Here is a 20513-nt window from a genome sequence, read left to right on the forward strand (position 1 = left end):
AAGAGAACACTTGATGTGTAGATTTATATTGGTATGACATCATATCAATTCAAAATAAATGCATTGAAACAACATTTATTTAAGGCTTCGCCCGTTATGCTTAAATTATCCCATGTTTCCCACTATTGTTGATGTCCCTGACATACCCTCCTAACTAGACAGTGATTCCTTATATTTCCATTTCATTGCGAAATAAAATTGTAGATTTAGACTTTAAAAATGTAGAGACAAATTTAAATTACATGAGGACTCCCATGTCGATTTCAATAGTCCTCGCCCACTGATGTCAGACACAAAAGAAGCCGCACGAGATTTACATGCATATTTGGCCTCCTTAGCCTCAAGAACAGAGACAGATGCGCACGAGATTTGTATGCTTATTAGGCCTTCTTAGCTCCTGACCTATCGACCTGCCTAATTTACATTCCGGTAGAATTATCAAGAAATCAACTCCGCTAACTTTCAAAGGGTTATCACAGAGAAAAAAATTAGAAATGGAATATCAAATTTCAATCATTCCAAAATCAATGGTTTGAAGATTTTTTAATTGTATTCAATCAAAAATAAATGCATAACCAATGTTCAATGTATTTTCAAGACAAATAAAATCAACAATCAATGCAAATATAGCATTTGTTTTTGCTAAGGGAATGTAATAGTCGTGTGTGTAAATGTTATAAAGACTTGACATATAATGTAATGGAAAGTTGACCCAATGCAATGGTAGTGTCAGTAAATGTCACAAAGTGTTGGCACAATGCTGTTGTAGTGTTCTGCTATAAGGCAGTGACGGCATTCCATATGATTCAATTTTCAAACCTTTACATGTAGAAGTGAATTTTTTTTTTAAATACCCAGATTTTTGTGTAGCATGGGTAGCTAGTTTGTCAACCAATCATGATCAAATGATGATGTTTTAAATTAGCGATTTTTACTTGACTGACAGGCAATATCACATCAATCTCTTAACATGTAGTATGTATTGTAGATTTAACATAAGGTTTGGGCTTTAAAATCTTTCTTCTTTTTCAGAGATGAGTATGACTTCCTTCCAGTTCCAGAACCCAAACACAACAGGAGTCCCCTAGTTTTACAGGAACACAAGTTAGGGATGGAATCATGGAGTATCAAGATTCTTTTTCAGTATGCTTATTATCGACTCATTTCTTGGAGGAAAAACTCACCACAAACAAAATTTATAGGTATGTCAAATGCTTTAAGTCAATTGAAAAAAAAAAAAATATATTAATTTTTACAAATGTAAAATTCAGTTTACTTCATGGCAAGTCTCTGTCTGTCTGTAAATCACTTACTATTTTTGAGAACTTTATTTTTGCATAATTATGCAAGACTGTCTGCTCACAAAAATTTCTCACATACACTGGTATTTTTGTACCTTAGAGTAGGACATATACAGCAGTAAAATGCATTCATGACGGTTTCGTCACCCCTTTTAAAAAAAATAAAAAACATATTGCACAAAAAAATGTCCAAAAACTTGATAATCTATAGTAATTATATAGTGTTGTCTAGGGTGCAACTGACAGCAGTTATGTTTTACAGACTGAAAAATTGACCAGACTTTGAGCCATTTGAAAATAACCCCTGAAAGGAGAAGTGTGCTTCAAGACTCTATGATATATTCTAGATATTCCAACCCCCAATTTTCCTAAGTCCAAAATGGCTTGATCGTATGCAAAATAAAACTTGATAATTCTGTATACCAAATTTTATTTCAGTATGTGCAATCTGTGAAGAAAATGAATGGAAACTGATGGTGAACTGACAGACAGACCGACTGACAGACAAACAGCAGCAAAGCAATAGGCCCTCCCTTCTTCGAAGAGGGGCAGAAAAATCTTCTGATTAACAACCAGATCACCACCCATTATATTATGATATTATATAATAATAATATATTTATTATTATATTATAATAAGTGGTAGATTCAAATTTTAAGAAAAAACAAGATGTGTTTGTGAAACACTATGCGCCCGGCTGCAACAAAGTTCGGAAAAAGCTATTTTTAGCATTAAGGTCACAGTCAAGGCACAAGGTCATTGACCTTGGTGTCATTTGAAAAAGTTTGATTAGTGGAGTACGCTTACTAAATATGAAATTTCAATCTCATGGTTCAAAAGTTATAGTGAGGGTTCAAAAAAGCTATTTTTAGCATATATGTCACAGTGAAGGTCGCAAGGTCTTTGACCTTGGTGTCATTTGAAAGAACCTGATTAGTAGAGTATGCATACTAAATATGAAGTCTCGATCTTTCATGGTTCAAAAGTTATGGCAAAGGTTAAAGTTTGCAGAAAAAAGCTATTTTTAGCATATAGGCCACAGTTAAGGTCACAATGTCATTGACCTTGGTGTCTTTTGAAAGACCTTAATTAGTGGAGTATGCATACCAAATATGAAGTCTTTATCTTTCATGGTTCAAAAGTTATGGTGAAGGTTAAAGTTCGAGACAAACAAACAGACAGACAGACAGACAGACAGGACAAAAACAATATACGCCCTGGATCTATCGATCTGGGTGCATAAAAATCAACATTTGTTTTAAGAATTGCAAAATATGCTGAAAAAAAACAACAGGACTAAGGTAAATCAGATGAGTGTTGTGGCCTTTGAGTCTTTGAAACCCTAAAAAAATCAGTATTAAGGAAAATGGTTGAATTCAAACTTGAACTGGAAAGGCTTTAATTGCTCCTCTTCAGTTACAGTAATTGGTCACAAATCCTACAATATTGACACTTTCCATTTTAAAGACAATTTATATTTGTTTACGAAATTAAGTTACCAACAATTAACAGTGTTTTCTGATTGGTTCCAGTCCTAGACTAATAACAAATGAAAAAGTAGCTTTAATTTCTAGCCCTGCTTTCAAAAATAGACTTATGTCAAGGGTTTGTGTGGAGTTCCAAAATCACAAAACCTTGACTTTGTGAGGATGTATATTGTAATAAATAGTAGTGACACAAACCTAACTGTTGGTGTTTGCTAACCAAAAAATAGTTTTTATCACAGAAAATTAAATATGGCCTGAAAAAATGAGATTAGCCAGACAAAATGACTCACAAACTATGTGTCGGTAGTTCAAGGTAGTGCATACATCATACAACCTTAGCTTATCATACACTACACAACCTTAGCTTATTATACACTACACAACATTAGGTAATCATACACTACATAACCTTAGCTAATCATAAACTACACAACCATAGCTTATCATATACTACACAACCTTAAGTTAGCTAATTATACACTACACAACCTAATCATACACCACACAACCTTAGCTCATCATAAACTACACAACCTTAGCTAATCATACACTATACATCCTTAGCTAATTATACACTACACAACCTTAGCTATTATACACTACACAACCTTAGCTAATCATCATCTAAGATGTGTACTGTATTTTATAAAGGTGCATACACTTCACAACCTTAGCTAATCATCTAAGATGTGTACTATTTCTTTATAGAGGTGCATACACTACTATACATTTATTGACTGAGTTCTAAGGCAACGTGTTTTGTCGGACCCAAGAACTAAACTGTCTGCCTGAGGCCATTAGGGATTGAACGTGCGACAATACGATTGGATGTGCGGTGCTCGTGCGCTCATGCATTCCATAGTACGAATGTTCGTGCGAGTCAGAGGGCCGGGTATATATACCACCCGTTTCCAACGCTCTTCAGTTGACATAGTTAAGGTGCTTATAATTATACATGGTATATATACCTGTTGCAAAAAATGGCAATTGAAGGTGATAAATCAAACAATGATAGTAAAACGTTGCAAGATTATATGAGACATGTTGAGCAACAGTCTCATGGTCGCAAAACACATGCAAAGACAGCTGCGATTCATCTTACGATCTTTAAAAATCATACATCACTCTTACGAGTACATAAAATGTTGTAAGACGTTCGCATAACTTTCGTTGCGTTGAATTGTGATAATTTGGATGGCATTTGGTCGCATCTGAATAGTGTGCATGTTGGCTATTTTGAAGAGACTTGATGCGACCACTAAAACACATGCAATGAATGCGAGACATCGTGCAACGTATGCGAGAGCTCATGTGAAGCTAAAATTTTCTGATCGCAAAGTGTTGTAAAGTGCTCGTGCGCCAATTGTGAAAGGGCCTTAAGCTGTCCAACATCTCATTGACAGAACTATCATCGCATTCAGCTGTCAAACATCGATTTTTTATGCCCGCTCAGTAAAACATTAGAAATGTTATACACTGTACTTTTTAGCTCACCTGAGCCAAAGGCTCAAGTGAGCTTTTCTGATCAAAATTTGTCCGTTGTCTGTTGTTGTCGTCGCTGTCGTCGTTGTAAACTTTTCACATTTTCATCTTCTTCTCAAGAACCACTGGGCCAATTTCAGCCAAACTTGCTACAAAATATCTTTGGGTAAAGTGGATTCAAGTTTGTTCAAATGAAGGGCCACTCCCTTTTCGAAGGGGAGATAATTATGAATTAGAGAAAAATTAATGGCATTTTTAAAAAAATCTTCTTCTCAAGAACCGCTGGGCCAGGAAAAATGAAACTCATGTGGAATCATCCTCAGGTATTGTAGATTCAAATTTGTTCAAACCATGATCCCCAGGGGGAGGGTGGGGCCAAAATGGCCGATCAAAGTTTTACTTAGGAATACATGTATATAGGAAAAAATCTTTAAAAATCTTCTTCTCAAGAACCATTGAGATAGAAAAGATAAAACTCATGTGAAATCATCCTCAGGTAGTGTAGATTCAAGTTTGTTCAAATCATGACCCAGGGGCTAGTGTGGGGCCATAATGGCCATTAAAAGTTTTACATAGGAATATATAGGAAAAATCTTTAAAAATCTTCTTCTCAAGAACCACTGGGCCAGGAAAGATGAAACTCCTGTGGAATCATCCTCAGGTAGTGTAGATTCAAGTTTGTTCAAATCATAACCCCCGGGGGTAAGGTGGGGCCAAAATGAACGATCAAAGTTTAACATAGGAATATACAGGGAAAATCTTTGAAAATCTTCTTCTCAAGAACCATTGAGACAGGAAAGATGAAACTCATGTGAAATCATCCTCAGGTAGTGTAGATTCAAGTTTGTTCAAATCATGACCCCTGGGACTAGGGTGGGACAATAATGGCGTTAAAAGTTTTACATAGAAACATATAGGAAAAATCTTCTTCTCAAGAACCACTGGGCCAGGAAAGATGAAACTCTTGTGGAATCATCGTCAGGTAGTGTAGATTCATATTTGTTCAAATCATGACCCCCGGGGCTAGGGTGGGGCCAAAATGGCCGACCAAATTTTTATATAGGAATATATAAGGAAACCTTTTAATATCTTCTTTTCAAGTACTTCAAAGCCATGATTAGTGATATTTACCAGGTATATGGAATCATTGTCAGGTAGTGTAGATTCTAGTTTGTTCAAATCATGACCCCCTGGGAGGTTAAAATTCAAGCCCCCCCCCCCCCAGCTAAGTAAACTTTCAGTTCTGATCTGATATGTGCTTTTTAGCTCACCTGAGCTGAAGGCTCAAGTGAGCTTTTCTGATCACATTTTGTCCGGCGTCCGTCTAGCTGTCTGTCCTGTCTGTCTGTCTGTAAACTTTTCACATTTTCGACTTCTTCTCAAGAACTGCTGGGCCAATTTCAACCAAACTTGCCACAAAGCATCCTTGAGTGAAGTTTGTTCAAATGAAGGGCCACGCCCTCATTCAAGGGGAGATAATTCGGAAATAATGAAAATTTGGTGGTATGTTTTAAAAATCTTCTTCTCAAGAACCACTGTGCCAGGAAAGAGGAAACTTATGGGAAAACATCCTCAGGTAGTGTAGATTCAAGTTTGTTCAAATCATGACCCCAGGGGGTAGGGCGGGGCCACAATGGCCGACCATAGTTTTACATAGACATATATAGGAAAATTCTTTAAAAATCTTCTTCTCAAGAATAGCAGAGCCAGAATTGATCATATTTATATGGAAGCATCCTCAGGTAGTGTAGATTCAAGTTTGTTCAAATCATGACCCCCGGGGGTAGGGCGGGGCCACAATGGCCGACCAAAGTTTTACATAGAAATATATAGGAAAATTCTTTAAAAATCTTCTTCTCAAGAATAGCAGAGCCAGAATTGATCATATTTATATGGAAGCATCCTCAGGTAGTGTAGATTCAAGTTTGTTCAAATCATGACCCCCGGGGGTAGGGCGGGGCCACAATGGCCGACCAAAGTTTTTCATAGAAATATATAGGAAAATTCTTTAAAAATCTTCTTCTCAAGAATAGCAAAGCCAGAATTGATCATATTTATATGGAAGCATCCTCAGGTAGTGTAGATTCAAGTTTGTTCAAATCATGACCCCCGGGGGTAGGGCGGGGCCACAATGGCCGACGAAAGTTTTACATAGAAATATATAGGAAAATTCTTTAAAAATCTTCTTCTCAAGAATAACAAAGCCAGAAGTGATCATATCTATATGGAAGCATCTTCAGGTAGTGTAGATTTAAGTTTGTTCAAATCATGACCCCAGGGGGTAGGGCGGGGCCACAATGGCCAACCAAAGTTTTACATAGACATATATAGGAAAATTCTTTAAAAATCTTCTCAAGAATAGCAAAGCCAGAATTGATCATATTTATATGGAAGCATCTTCAGGTAGTGTAGATTCAAGTTTGTTCAAATCATGACCCAGGGGGTAGGGCGGGGCCACAATGGCCGACCAAAGTTTTACATAGACATATACAGGAAAATTCTTTAAAAATCTTCTTCTCAAGAATAACAAAGCCATACCGTAAATCTGGAAATTTTTACTGTAGATAAATTTTTAGCAAATTTGCGTGTACATTGCATTCGCAAATATATTTTTCTTAAAAATAAATCAACATGTGAAGAACTTTTTTCTGAGAACTCGTGTTGTTTTTTAACTCGGTGAATATGCGTCGGTAAGCACTGGTCATTTTTAAAAGAAACCTGTTTACACTAGTCTACTATATAACTACAAGTTAATTACCCGTGCGTGTAAATTGCCCTCATTATATGCAATATCGTCCGATGATTTGACAAGCACTGAGGCGGTATGCCCGTTTTTAATTATTTATTATTAGTTATACCAGTATTTTTCCTTCATTTGGATTATACTTGAGGTTAAAAGGCATACACAACCTCTAAAATGTTTGTTATAATTGATTAAGAAATTGTTTTCAGTGCAAATCCTTTTGTATTTTTATCAAAATTGTTTCGGAGCGATTTTGCAATATCTTGCCACGTTGCGAGTATATTGGTGGTATTCTAATTAGGCATATTATTTGAAACATAACCTGATATGAAAATCTTCAGTGATTTGTATTTTTAGCACCAGTGACAATTCGCAAAAATTTGAAGCGTAAAATTAATCAACAGCTTTTTGAACCAAATTCGCAGAAATAAATCGACGTAAAAATTTCCAGATTTACGGTGATTGATCATATTTATATGGAAGCATCGTCAGGTAGTGTAGATTCAAGTTTGTTCAAATCATGACCCCAGGGGTAGGGCGGGGCCACAATGGCCGACCAAAGTTTTACAAAGACATATACAGGAAAATTCTTTAAAATCCTCTTCTCTAGAATAGCAAAGCCATGATTGGTCATGGGACTACTTTTGGAATTAAATTTTTTAATAATAAACCAATTTCTACTTTTTTTCCTAGCCATAGTGCTCAGGTGAGCAATGTGGCCCATGGACCTCTTGTTCTTAGCCGATGTTCTCAGGTGAGCGCTGTGGCCCCTGGGCCTCTTGTTTCGTATAGATATGTATAGGAACAAATTAAAGGTATAACAAAAAGTCTTAGCTAATCATTTAAGATGTGTACTATATTTTTACAGATCCAAGTGAACTATGCAGTATAACCAGAGCCATATTGTTAGTAAATGCTGATTGTGCTACAGCTTGGAACACTAGGTATTTTATGTGTAACTAGCTATGGTTAAAGGTCATAGGAAACGATTCCTAACACCATAATTTCACTTTTTATACCCCCCGCAAACGAAGTTTGGGGGGGTATATAGCAATCACCTTGTCCGTCTGTCTGTCCGTCCGTCTGTCTGTGCAACCGGTCCATATCTTTCTTACGGAGGAACATTAGAATCTACTACTCCACACAAAGATTGCCTTTGGCCCAAGGGTGTGTCTTGACCTTGACCGAAGGACATTTGGGGAAGTTCAAGGTCACTGGAAGATAAATTTCATAATTCATGTCCGGTCCATATGTTTCTTATGGATAAACTTGGTAGGTTCTCATTTCACACAAAGATTGCCCATGACCTAAGGGTGTGTTGTGACCTTGACCCAAGGTCATTTGGGGAAGTTCAAGGTCACTGGAAGAAAAATTTCATAATTTGTGTCCGGTCCATATCTTTCTTATGGATAAACTTGATAGGTTCTCATTTCACACAAAGATTGCCCATGACCTAAGGGTGTGTCATGACCTTGACCCAAGGTCATCTGTGCAAGTTCAAGGTCACTGAAAGAAAAATTGTATGATTCCTGTTTGATGCATATCTTTATTATTGAAAAACTTACCTCTGAAAAACCCAGCGGGGGTTATTTTGTCCCATTTTGACAGTTCTAGTTAAACCCAAAGCTACATATGAAAGAATACATGTAGCTATATTTTCTGGCCTTAATGTTCTGCTGTGAAATAAAGATAAAAAGTATTCCACTTGTTACTTTTCTTACCAGCTTATCGTTCTTGATTTTTATGCCCCACCATGAATATGGCCGAGGCATATAGTGTTTATCATGTCCAGCTCATGTAATAGTAAATGATTCAATGTAATTAACTAAGAATTTAGATAATTCTGTTTCCAAACCAATTTCTTTTTTGCTCTTTGTCAGTTTATGGTATAATGTACACATTTTTCAATTTTCATTAGGTAAAATTTGAAGCTATTCTTTACAATTTTCGTCATGTTTCCCTACTTTCGGTTAAAAAAAAACGATCTACATAGATCCAGATTTTGTTTATAAAAATCTTTTATTTACTAACTTCATCTCCTAATAACACTTTATCCCCCCTTGTTAGTCCAAATTATATTATTTCAAGCAACTTTGTAACCCTTTAGTTACCTAGTCAGCCGTGTTCGTTCAAGCGAGACATGATTTCCTACATGTAGGTTTCAGTTTTCACACCTCTGCTGCATTAAATAAACATAGGGACTTATCTGTATACATAAAATAAACAAAGGAGTTAACCAGGACTACACAAATTTGTACATGGTACATCTAAAAAATTCATTTTCGCCAATTATGAATTTCTTTTCACCACTTTTGAAAAAAATTCGCAATTGGCGACAATGGCGAATCACAGCTCGAGCCCTGGCTCAGTTCAAAGCTCAGTTTCAAAGAAACTATCCAAGATGTTTTCATCAAACATCATAGGATGATAGATGTTGATGAGAGCTATGCAACTGCATCAACTTTTTTTAACCTTGACCTTTCCTTTGACTTTGACCTCACTTTTCTTGAATGAGTGTTTAGCTTAGTTTTAAATATATCATTCAAGATAGTGTTACCAAACTTCATATGCTGATACATACTGTTGAAAGCTATTCAACTGCATCAAAATTTTTGACCTTGACCTTACCTTTGACCTTGACCTCACTTTTCTTAAATGAGTGTTTAGCTCAGTTTTAAAGATACCATTCAAGATAGTGTTACCAACTTTATATGCTGATACATACTGATTAGAGCTATTCAACTGCATCAACATTTTTGACCTTGACCTTTTCTTTGACCTTTGACCTCACTTTTCCTGAATCAATGTCAAACTTCTTATGCTGATACACACTGATGCAAGCAATTCAACTGCATCAACAATTTTGACCTTGACCTTTTATTTGACCTTGACCTCACTTTTATCAAATTGTGTTTGTCAGTTTTAATTAAAGACATCATTTCTAGATATTTTTATCGAAATTCATATGTTGATACATATTGATGAGAGATATGCAACTGCATCAACATTTTTGACTTTGACATTTCCTTAGACCTTCAACTCACTTTTCCTAAATCAGTGTCAAACTTCATATGCTGATACATACTGATGTAAGCAATTCAACTGCATCAACAATTGTGACCTTGACCTTTTATTTGACCTCAACCTCAACTTTTATCAAATTTTGTTTTAAAGTCAGCAATTCAACTGCATCACTATTCAAGATATTCTGATCAAATCTTATACACTTATACAAATTTTCATGTTGCTTTACTAATATACCCTCGGAGGGGCATTCATGTCCTATGGACATTTTTCTAGTTTGACCTTGACCTTTCCTTTGACCTTTGACCTCTCTTTTCTTAAATGAGTGTTAAGCTCAGTTTTAAAGATACCATCCAATATATTTTTTATCAAACTTCATATGTTGATACATACTGATACCGACAGAGTGAGAGACAGGAGGTGGGGTAGAGTGTCTGTACATGAATAATTGAATATAAATAAACGTCAATAATTAGAATTAAATTAATTGAATAGAACATTAACACAATAAAAATTTCATGTTTAACTTCACATTTAAAAAAAAACAACAACATAAAAGCCACAGGCCTTACCTATGATCATACAGGTAGCACATTCAGTAGGTCTATATTGTCCAGAAAAATTGAATCATTGACCACGTTGGACTCTTGATGATACAGTCCCTTAAACGTTCTACTTTCCCATTTTTCAGTTCGCTCACCGTTCGTTCACCCTTCGTTCAGCATGCATTCACCGTTCATTCTCCGTTCGCTCTCCGTTCACAGTTTTGTGTTCACCGTGCGCTCGCGTTCACCGTTCACAAAACGTTCAACGTTCGCTCTTTGTTCCGTTTATTTTGCGTTCACCTTGCGTTCAGCATTCACTTATCATTCAGTCTTTATTGTCATTCGGAACTCAGAAGTGAAAGGACTTATCTTTTTGATGGTAAGGATTTACAGGTTTTTAATTTAATAACTAAGATATCGTGGTTAAAGGATAATTATTTCATGGCAAGAATTATCTCCGATATTTATATTTTTGTTTTTATGAATTAGTTGTTACATATATCATTAAACTTCTCTGTTAAACGCATGTTGTTATAAGCACTTTAAGTACCTACATGTATGCAGAATGATCCTAAAATTTTAGATTTAAATAAGGGCAATGTAGTACAAATAGTTCAAGCACGGCAGCATTTTGTTGTTATGTAAGAGACGACAAATCATTAATCGATGAATAATAATACAAGTCTATTAAATTACCAATTGGAGCACATATACTGAAAAAAAATTATTTGTATAACACGTATTTATAAATGATGCACAAAAACATATAAGAACTAGTTTAGAAACAGTACCGCAGATATTCAGTTAATTAAATATCTGTAGAGCGAATTAAATTAATTATAAATTGAATACTTACTTAGTATTTTAATTATATTTGAATTAACATTTAATGTGTATTGTAACACAAAAATTTCAGTCTTAAAAGGAACATCAAAACAATCATTAAACAACAGTAGTTCAAAATATACATGTGCTGACAGTGGTATTTTAAATTGGCAGGGAGTATCTTTCAAATTCAATTTCATACTTAATCCTTCCGAGTACTTTGAGTATATATTCCCAATATTTTTTATTAATTTTTTTCCTTTCAGTAATGTGGAAATCAGATCTGGAATTGATAGGAAAAATGTTAAAGCTTCTTGGAAACACTGTGTAATTCTTTGCCTTCGTTGTAACGAGATTGTCAAACCTGCACTGTATCGAATTATTTTGATTGACAGGAGAAGCACATGCCGGTCTCTTTGTGAACCGCGTGAACTTAAAGAAGGAAAATAAAAGCCAATGATGACTGCCTAATGGATTTTTTAATTTTCAAAAAAAAAAATGATTACTTTCACATCCTGGAATATTTAGAAAAATAAATAATCAGAATTTTTATTTGATACAACCGATATCTGAGAAAGGAGGGGGGGGGGGGGCTAAAATCTCTCTCTCTCTCTCTCTCACGCACACATATGTTCAATAAAAACTATGTCAGCATATTACTTTATTTAATTCTGAAAATATAATCTATTAAAAATAATATGAATCCCTTTTTTTATCATCTTGGAATGCCAAGTATTATAAATCATGGCCGGAAAATGTCTACAGATACATGTAGTAGTTTGCTTAAAAATCATCATAAAGAATGAAAATGACACATAAATAATGTAATATTATTGCATTAAAATTTTAAAATATGAGTATTTATACAATAAGTTAGAAGACCTTTGTACTTCTTTTTTTTTTCATTATTTTACACGGAATCGCATTTGTATGGTTGTTTCAAACGTGATAATTAATTCATTCTATAAGTTGTAGCTTTCTCTTCTAAAATCCTAATTATTTTATTAGTAAAAAGAGCATATTTATTTTATCAATAGATTGATTTTATTTGTTATACTACTCGCGCTCGGTAACAATTACCGTAATGGCAATATAAACAGTGTTATTGAAATGCTGTAAGATACTTAAATTAATAATTACTTAATATGCATGTATCTACTCTCTCAGGACAATTTTGAGCATATGTTTTATTTATTATTTTTTTATTTATTTATCAATTTATTGTTTATTTATATTTTAGCACCTGATAAAATAGAATAATTCCTATGTAAGGAAAACATCAGAGACATTCCGAACAAATCGTTCATTTTGCGTTCACCGTTCGTTCACAGTTCACTTTGCCCTCGTGTTTGCGCTCCATTCGCGTTCTGTGTTCACTCACCGTTCACACATCGTTCACCAAGTTGCGTTCACCATTCACACATTGTTCACTCACCGTTCGTTCACCGTTCCTTCAGTGTTCGTTCACCGTTCAGGTGGGAAAGTAGAACGTTTCAGGGACTGTAAAAACAATGTTGTAAATAAATGCCCATGCATATAAAAGTGAATTGATTCCCAGTCTCCCATCTTTCTCTCTTTCGATCGCTTTTATCCTTTCTCTCAATTGATCAAAGTGTCAAACAATGAAAATAATCACTGACTGATAAAACATGCTTAAAATCTTGCAAATATGCGATGAAAATTATAAAAAAGAAATACCAGCCTGTTTGAAGATCGTATGATTATACAAGGTTTCAGTCATGATGATGATAATAGTTACTGTGGAATCATTATTGTTCGTGAGGGACCAATGTTCGTGGCTTTCGTGGGTAACCCTGACCCACAAATTAACATCCCCATGAACATATATTCAAACATTTGTTTTATTATTTGTTAAAAGTTACGATTACACAGACTATTTTAAATCGTAAAATAACCGTTATACTTGTGTCCGTGTGATCGCACATAAAGAAGACAACCTGTATGTGGTTTTTGACACAAAACCAAAAAAAAATTAAGTATCAAAGACATCGATAACTATATACAGTAAGTAATAAAATGGTAAATACAACTGTTAAATTTAAGTAGTGTTTACATTATAGTCCAACACGTCAATTTTGGCATTGTCGTCGTCGTTCTCATTTAGAGATTTAAAAACATATTACGCGTACCACTGGTATTCTTTATAATTATAATTTACTGTGACATCACGGCTGTAATTTACTGGTGTAAGCCGCCGGTACATTTTTGTTTTCACAAGAGAGATAACTTAAATAAGCAACATTGACGGAGTTATTCTTCTTTGTTTTAACTTTGGAGAAAAAAAAACGTAATGGAACTTGTTACCAATGAAATTACGTCCCCACGAACCAGGAAATTTTTGGCTACTCACGAACATTGAACCCCACAAATAAAAATGATTCCACAGTAATTCTTAAAATTAAGCTGCAAAATGACATGACAGTTTGTTAACATTGTATAGCCTTGAACAGCGACTGGGCCTTTCTGACGTCATAGGCTGAGGGAGATAAGCAACGTAAGTCAAAGCTCATTTTCCCGACTGAGTAATTTTGATCAGAAGTGTTGTCGCTATCTTGCATTGAAAAGCTAAATAACATTTTCAGTCTCATTTTATCAGCTCAGATAAAGTTATTCCCATATGTAACTCAATAAGTTCAGGTATTTGTCTCTTATAACCTTTAAAGTGTTCACATTTTAAGTTATAATAGTGCTGCTTCTGTTTTGGCATTATAGCGATGGTGGCAATATAACGAGATTTGTTACAAATTACAATACAATGAGCCCAACTGAAGATGAATTTTTTCAAAGCATCTATGGGTGAAGGGGAACAAAAATTGTGAATTTCATGGTCCCTGCCAGGGTCAGGGGTTCTGGTGTTAGGGTGGGGCTCTATTGATTATATAGTGATATAGTAATTCTTTAAAAATCTTCTTCTCTCCTCCTGTGTATTAAACCAATGAGGCCATCCTTAAAAAAATGTTTGTTTGGAATTGCCGCCTGGGGGTTTTCAGACCCAGGAGGGAGGGAGGGATTTTATTTTTTTTTTTTTACAAATTGAAGCTAAATGAGAAAAAAAATAAAATCTCAATGAACAGTGGTAATTTCCATTTATTATCCTCTTGCTTTTATTTTTTAAATATTATTTGGTCCGATTTTGAAAAAAAAAATATACACAGAACGATACTCAAATATTAATCTCATTTAGATGTTAAGATCTGTTCATTTATTAATAGTTAAATTTCAACATCAAACTTCTAGTTTATTTTAAGAATCTTTATTAAACAATACTTTTATCAGTCTATTTCGTAGTATTTCTCTTTGAAATTTACCCCTTTGTTAAGACAACGCTTGCAAACAGTTTGAACCACACAAAATTTCTTCGGAATAGTTGGGATGTTTTGTGGGAAACCGGGAGGGGGTGCTTGGTACGTTCTCGAGTTTTCACCATGCATCAGTTTTAACATTACATTTCAAAGTCTTGTCATACTGACAGACAACATTTAGTATTTGGGATAAAACGTTTCTGATCCATGTAATTTTTAAAGTGGGAACTGAACAATCATTTTTTTTTTCAACATGACGGACTTAACTTATCAAGTTCAATGTGCAATCTATTACAATAGCTCTTTCCAGGTATCGATGTATCACTCCATTAAATTTTTCATTCACCTTTTATTTTTATAGAGATGCGTAAATGTTCTGCTCTTCAACACAAAGCTTGAATGTTTCCAACATGGTCTGACATTTTGGCGGCATTTATTTTGTCAAATCGCCACCTATAATCGCTATATATCATAAATACTATGAAGACAGTGTTTTATTGACCCGAGTTGTTAAATTAATGTGAGCTCAAACCCGACTTTAAAAAGCTATTTCGACGAACGAACTAACTTGTACTAAACAATGTAAGACGATAAAAACGATAAAAAAAAAAATTGTTAATATTTTGCCAATAAAATTTTTTGAGCGGGGGGTATTTTAATGAGGCGGGCGGCAATTCCAAACAAACTATAATTTTATTTTGGCCTGAACTATGTACATAGTTATGATGAGCAAGAATGTCTCTTCCAAAATTGTGAATTTCAGGGCCCCTGGTCAGGGGTTCTGGTGTTAGGGTGGGGCTCTGATGATTATATAGTGAAAATGCATGAATTTTTTGATAATCTTTTCCTTTGCTTCTGGGTAGTATGCCAATGATCTAAGTATACTGTAAATGTACTATATTAAGCATATGCAATATTTGGCGGAAATTTATTTTTGAATAAGTTGGCATATATTTGATATAGCCCATTTCTTTATTTTCTTTATTATGTGTATAAGTGCAAGACAATTAGCGTTGTACTTGATTTAGCGGTTGCTGGGTTCTGCGAAAGCCACTAAAAAGAATACACAACCAAATGTAATACGTTTACAGTATATATTTATGATGAAGAAAGATGCCTCTTCCAAAATGGTCAGTGGTTCCTGTGGGATTGGGTGCACAGCTGGTGGTTATAAAGTGGAAATGCATTTTCTCTTTGTTACTCTTATCTACCTCTGGGTATTAAATAACCAAAGTAAGCATGCTAAGTGTATAGTTATGATAAACAATGGTGCCTTTTTCAAAATTGTGAATTTCATGGCCTTTGGTTTAAAATACGAACCAAATTAAATTGTTGGAAACTTGTTACATGATACTCAGGTGACCTATAAGGCCCATAGGCCTCTTATTTTTTTAAATCACTAATTTATATTTTACAAGTATTTTGACTAAAATAAAATGAAAATGTCAGAATATTAAAACACTTAGCAATTCCCTGCTCTTTCACTCTTTTGTATATTGATCCAAGGATTTAACAACCCGATGATTATGCAGTGTTTATATAGCAGTTGTAGATTCTAGGTATAAATATATTCTTGAGGTTTCTCATCAATTTCATCTGAATCAGATGTGGATTATTTCACTATCTTGAGAATTCCTTAATATCAAGATTCTGTTGAATTTCTTTCTTCAAAATTGCTTTGATCTAGCTACCATGCTGTTTTGTGTTCAAAGAGGATTTGGAGGTCAAGAATTTTTCATTTGGACTTTTGAAACATTTTCTGCTTGAGTTTTCCCTGCTTGCTACTGGGGCAGAAGATTGGGTGGTTTTCTGCATTTGCTGTTACCTGTTACATTAAAACAAACAACTGTTACATTCCAATATCAATACAACTTAATGTTATTTTAAAGGAAGGAGCTGGTAGATAATGCAGAACTTTCTGTCACAGAGGATCTAAAGTTTGGAGCTCTTATTCTGAAGAAGCATCCAAAGAGCCCAGAAACATTTTCTCACAGGTAAACTCAAATTTGAAGCTGTTTTTAGCTCAACTGAGCTGAAAGCTCAAGTGAGCTTTTCTGATCACATTTTGTCCGTCGTCCGTCTGTCTGTCTGTCTGTCCGTCTGTAAACTTTTCACATTTTTGACTTCTTCTCAAGAACAGCTGGGCCAATTTCAACCAAACTTGTCACAAAACATCCTTGGGTGAAGGGGATTCAAGTTTGTTCAAATGAAGGGCCACGCCCTCATTCAAGGGGAGATAATTGGGAATTAATGAAAATTTGGTGGTATGTTTTAAAAATCTTCTTCTCAAGAACCACTGTGCCAGGAAAGATGAAACTTATATGGAAACATCCTCAGGTAGTGTAGATTCAAGTTTGTTCAAATCATGACCCCCGGGGGTAGGGCGGGGCCAAAATGGCCGACCAAAGTTTTACATAGAAATATATAGTAAAATTCTTTAAAAATCTTCTTCTCAAGAATAGCAAAGCCATAATTGATGATATTTATATGGAAGCATCCTCAGGTAGCGTAGATTCAAGTTTGTTCAAATCATGACCCCCGAGGGTAGGGCGGGGCCACAATGGCCGACCAAAGTTTTACATAGAAATATATAATAAAATTCTTTAAAAATCATCTTCTCAAGAATGACAAAGCCATAATTGATCATATTTATATGGAAGCATCCTCAGGTAGCGTAGATTCAAGTTTGTTCAAATCATGACCCCCGGGGGTAGGGCGGGGCCACAATGGCCGACCAAAGTTTTACATAGAAATATATAGTAAAATTCTTTTAAAATCTTCTTCTCAAGAATAACAAAGCCATAATTGATGATATTTATATGGAAGCATCCTCAGGTAGTGTAGATTCAAGTTTATTCAAATTATCACCCCCAAGATAGGACAGGGCCAAAATGCCAACCAAAGTTTTACATAGAAATATATAGTAGGATTCTTTAAAAATCTTCTTCTCAAGAATAGCAAAGCCATAATTGTTCATATTTATATGGAAGCATCCTCAGGTAGTGTAGACTCAAGTTTGTTCAAATCATGACCCCCAGGGGTAGGGCGGGGCCACAATGGCCGACCAAAGTTTTACATAGAACTATAATATAGTAAAATTCTTTAAAAATCTTCTTCTCAAGAATAACAAAGACATAATTGGTCATTGGACTACTTTTGGATTTAAACTTTTCAATAATAAACCAATTCTACTTTTTCTTAGCCACAGTGCTCAGGTGAGCGATGTGGCCCATGGGCCTCTTGTTTGTGAACTGTTTTCAACATAATGGGGTATTGATCAGGATGCAAAAATAATCAGGGCGTGAATATATGATTGTATAGTCACCACTGGAGCTGCAAGGTATACTCTTAATGAAACTGCTAACGCAGAAGTTTTTATTCCAAATTGTAAATCGAACGTTTTCCCCTTTTGTACTAGTTTATCTAATATGTCATCTTTTCCAATGCAGTGGGATTGACAAATGTCTTGGTATCATGACAAGACCTTAAATGACCTTGCTCAAAAACCACATTTTGATGTGGACTGTGCACCTTTATTGCCCAGATAATGAAGCTGGTGATTACCAGTAGTGGTCCTTGAGGTTTCAGTAGAAGCACTCTTCCTGTTTTACAGTGATTAACTATTGCCTGGAAGTCATCCAGTGTCTTGGGGTCCATACCCAGTCCACCAAATCTACAACTGAACCAATTTTGTGGAACAATCTTTAAATTTTTGTCGGGCACTGGTGCTTATTTAATGCCATGTCTATGTAAAGGAAATATTTAATCTTTTTTGTCCCTAAGGAATGCATAATCTTTTTATTGTTTTAATTTTCCGTTGATGGTTAAATTAATTATATTTTTCCAACTAGTTAACATATTAATCTATTTTATGTCACTTAACAACCATTCAGGCATGTTTAAAATTTTTGTGATATAATCAGCATAATTTTTTGTTTTCCTTTTCACAGAAAGTGGTTACTTCATAGATTTGTAGACAACTATTTGGCCTCAAGCGTAGGTAGTAATGCTAGCACAGGAAGCAATGCTTGTGATAAATTTGTAAATATGGATGCCATTGATGTAAATATGGATGCTTCACTCAATGGACTATGTGAAGAGAATGGCCCTGAACTCATTAATCAACCTGATTACAGTGAACAAATTAGAAGAGAACTGAGTATATGTAAAATTGCTGCAGATAACCATCCATGTAATTACAATGCTTGGAGTCATGCAATCTGGGTGTTGCAGCATTGTTTAAATTGTTCTTTACAGGTAAGAAAAGTTGCTTTTGCAAATTAAAAAAAATGTGTTAAATCTTGGTTGCTAGTGGAATGGATATGTATTATCTGCCCAAGTTATTTTGCAATCTAATGTTTGGAATGACATAATGTACCCTGAAACAGAAAATATTGTCTTAATCAATGTGAAGATGGTGGGGTTTAAACATGTCGAGGCTGAAAGGTCAAAACTGTTGGTACCCAAAGGTCTTCTCACAAGGAACACACCTCTGAAATACAAAAGCCCTAGTGTGAACGGTTCAAAAGTTATGGTCAAGGTGAAAGTTTTTTAAGTGGGTCAAACTCTAAGGTCAAGGTCAAAAGGTCAAATTGTTGGTATCCAAAGGAAGGTCTTATCACAAGAAATACACTGGTTAAATTTGAGAGCCCTAGTTCCTAATGTTCAAAAGTTATGGCCAAGGTTTAAGTTTTTTCCAAGTAACAGTTCAAAAGTTATTGTCAAGGTGAAAGTTTTATAAGTGGGTCAAACTCTAAGGTCAAGGTCAAAAGGTCAAATTGTTGGTATCCAAAGGAAGTTCTTATCACAAGAAATACACTGGTTAAATTTGTGAGCCCTAGTTCCTAATGGTCAAAAGTTATGGCCAAGGTTTAAGTTTTTACCAAGTGTGTCAAACATAATGGTCAAGATTAAAGTTTTTTTTAAAGTAGGCCAAACCATAAGGTGAAGGTCAAAAGGTCAAATATTTTTAAACCCAATGAAAGGTTTTGTCACAATGAATATACATGTCAAGTATGATTGAAAGCCCTAGCACCAACTATTCAGAAGTTATGGCTATTGTTAATGTTCAGAAATTTTTGATAAAAGTGGGTCAAACTCCAAGGTCAAATTTGGTGGTACCAAAAGAAAGGTCTTGTCACAAGGAATACACCTGTGAATATTAGTCGTAGCCCTATCCACTCAAAAGTTATAGGCTAGTTTAAAAGGTTAAAGTTGAAAACAGACAGACAGGACAAAAACAATATACCCCAGTATTTTCCAATCTGGGGGCATAAAAATTCTGACATGAAGCCAAAAGTAGGAAGGGGAAGGAAGCTATAAGAAAAAAAAATTGCAAAGAACAAGGTATGGTTTCAATACAAATTTGACCCTGTATTTTTCTAAAATTTAGAAGTAACTTAACTGTATAAATTAAAATTATCCTTTCTGAATCATTGAAATTCTATGCAGTAAAAACATACAAATCCTTTTTCAACTGTGACCTCTTAAGTGATAATTATGACGTTAACTTGTGCATTTTCTGGTATTTTCCTTTAAAGATGCAGAAAATATCCATTTTCATCGTAATTTTCTTTTAGAAATCATACAGTGCATGCATTGCCCATTAAGGTTTTGACATGTGTGGTTTTTCATAGCATTTTTTCACACTTTTTCCAAAAATTGAAGTTGGTGACAGCTACAGACACTATTTTCTAAAGGAAAATAAGCACAGAAATGAGTCATTTTGAGTTTGTTTTTTTTTTGCATGAAACTTTGAAATGTACTAAATTAATGATATCTT

At 34.8% G+C, this 20513-nt stretch overlaps 1 protein-coding gene across 3 annotated transcripts in view; it reads left to right on the forward strand.

The window, feature by feature from the left end:
* Positions 1 to 20513, forward strand: part of LOC134256518 (protein prenyltransferase alpha subunit repeat-containing protein 1-B-like) — a 48444-nt gene that overhangs the window by 20516 nt on the left and 7415 nt on the right. For all 3 annotated transcript variants that reach the window (XM_062739170.1, XM_062739171.1, XM_062739172.1), the window contains exons 2-5: positions 1033 to 1202; positions 7883 to 7958; positions 16621 to 16725; positions 18682 to 18988. In XM_062739170.1, the coding sequence (XP_062595154.1) occupies positions 1033 to 1202; positions 7883 to 7958; positions 16621 to 16725; positions 18682 to 18988 (658 nt within the window). The remainder of the gene's footprint in view (positions 1 to 1032; positions 1203 to 7882; positions 7959 to 16620; positions 16726 to 18681; positions 18989 to 20513) is intronic.

This window comes from Saccostrea cucullata, unplaced genomic scaffold (genome assembly GCF_032062105.1).
Source record: "Saccostrea cucullata isolate Sc308-1 unplaced genomic scaffold, CSIRO_AGI_Scuc_v1 ctg90, whole genome shotgun sequence".
NCBI lineage: Eukaryota > Metazoa > Mollusca > Bivalvia > Ostreida > Ostreidae > Saccostrea > Saccostrea cuccullata.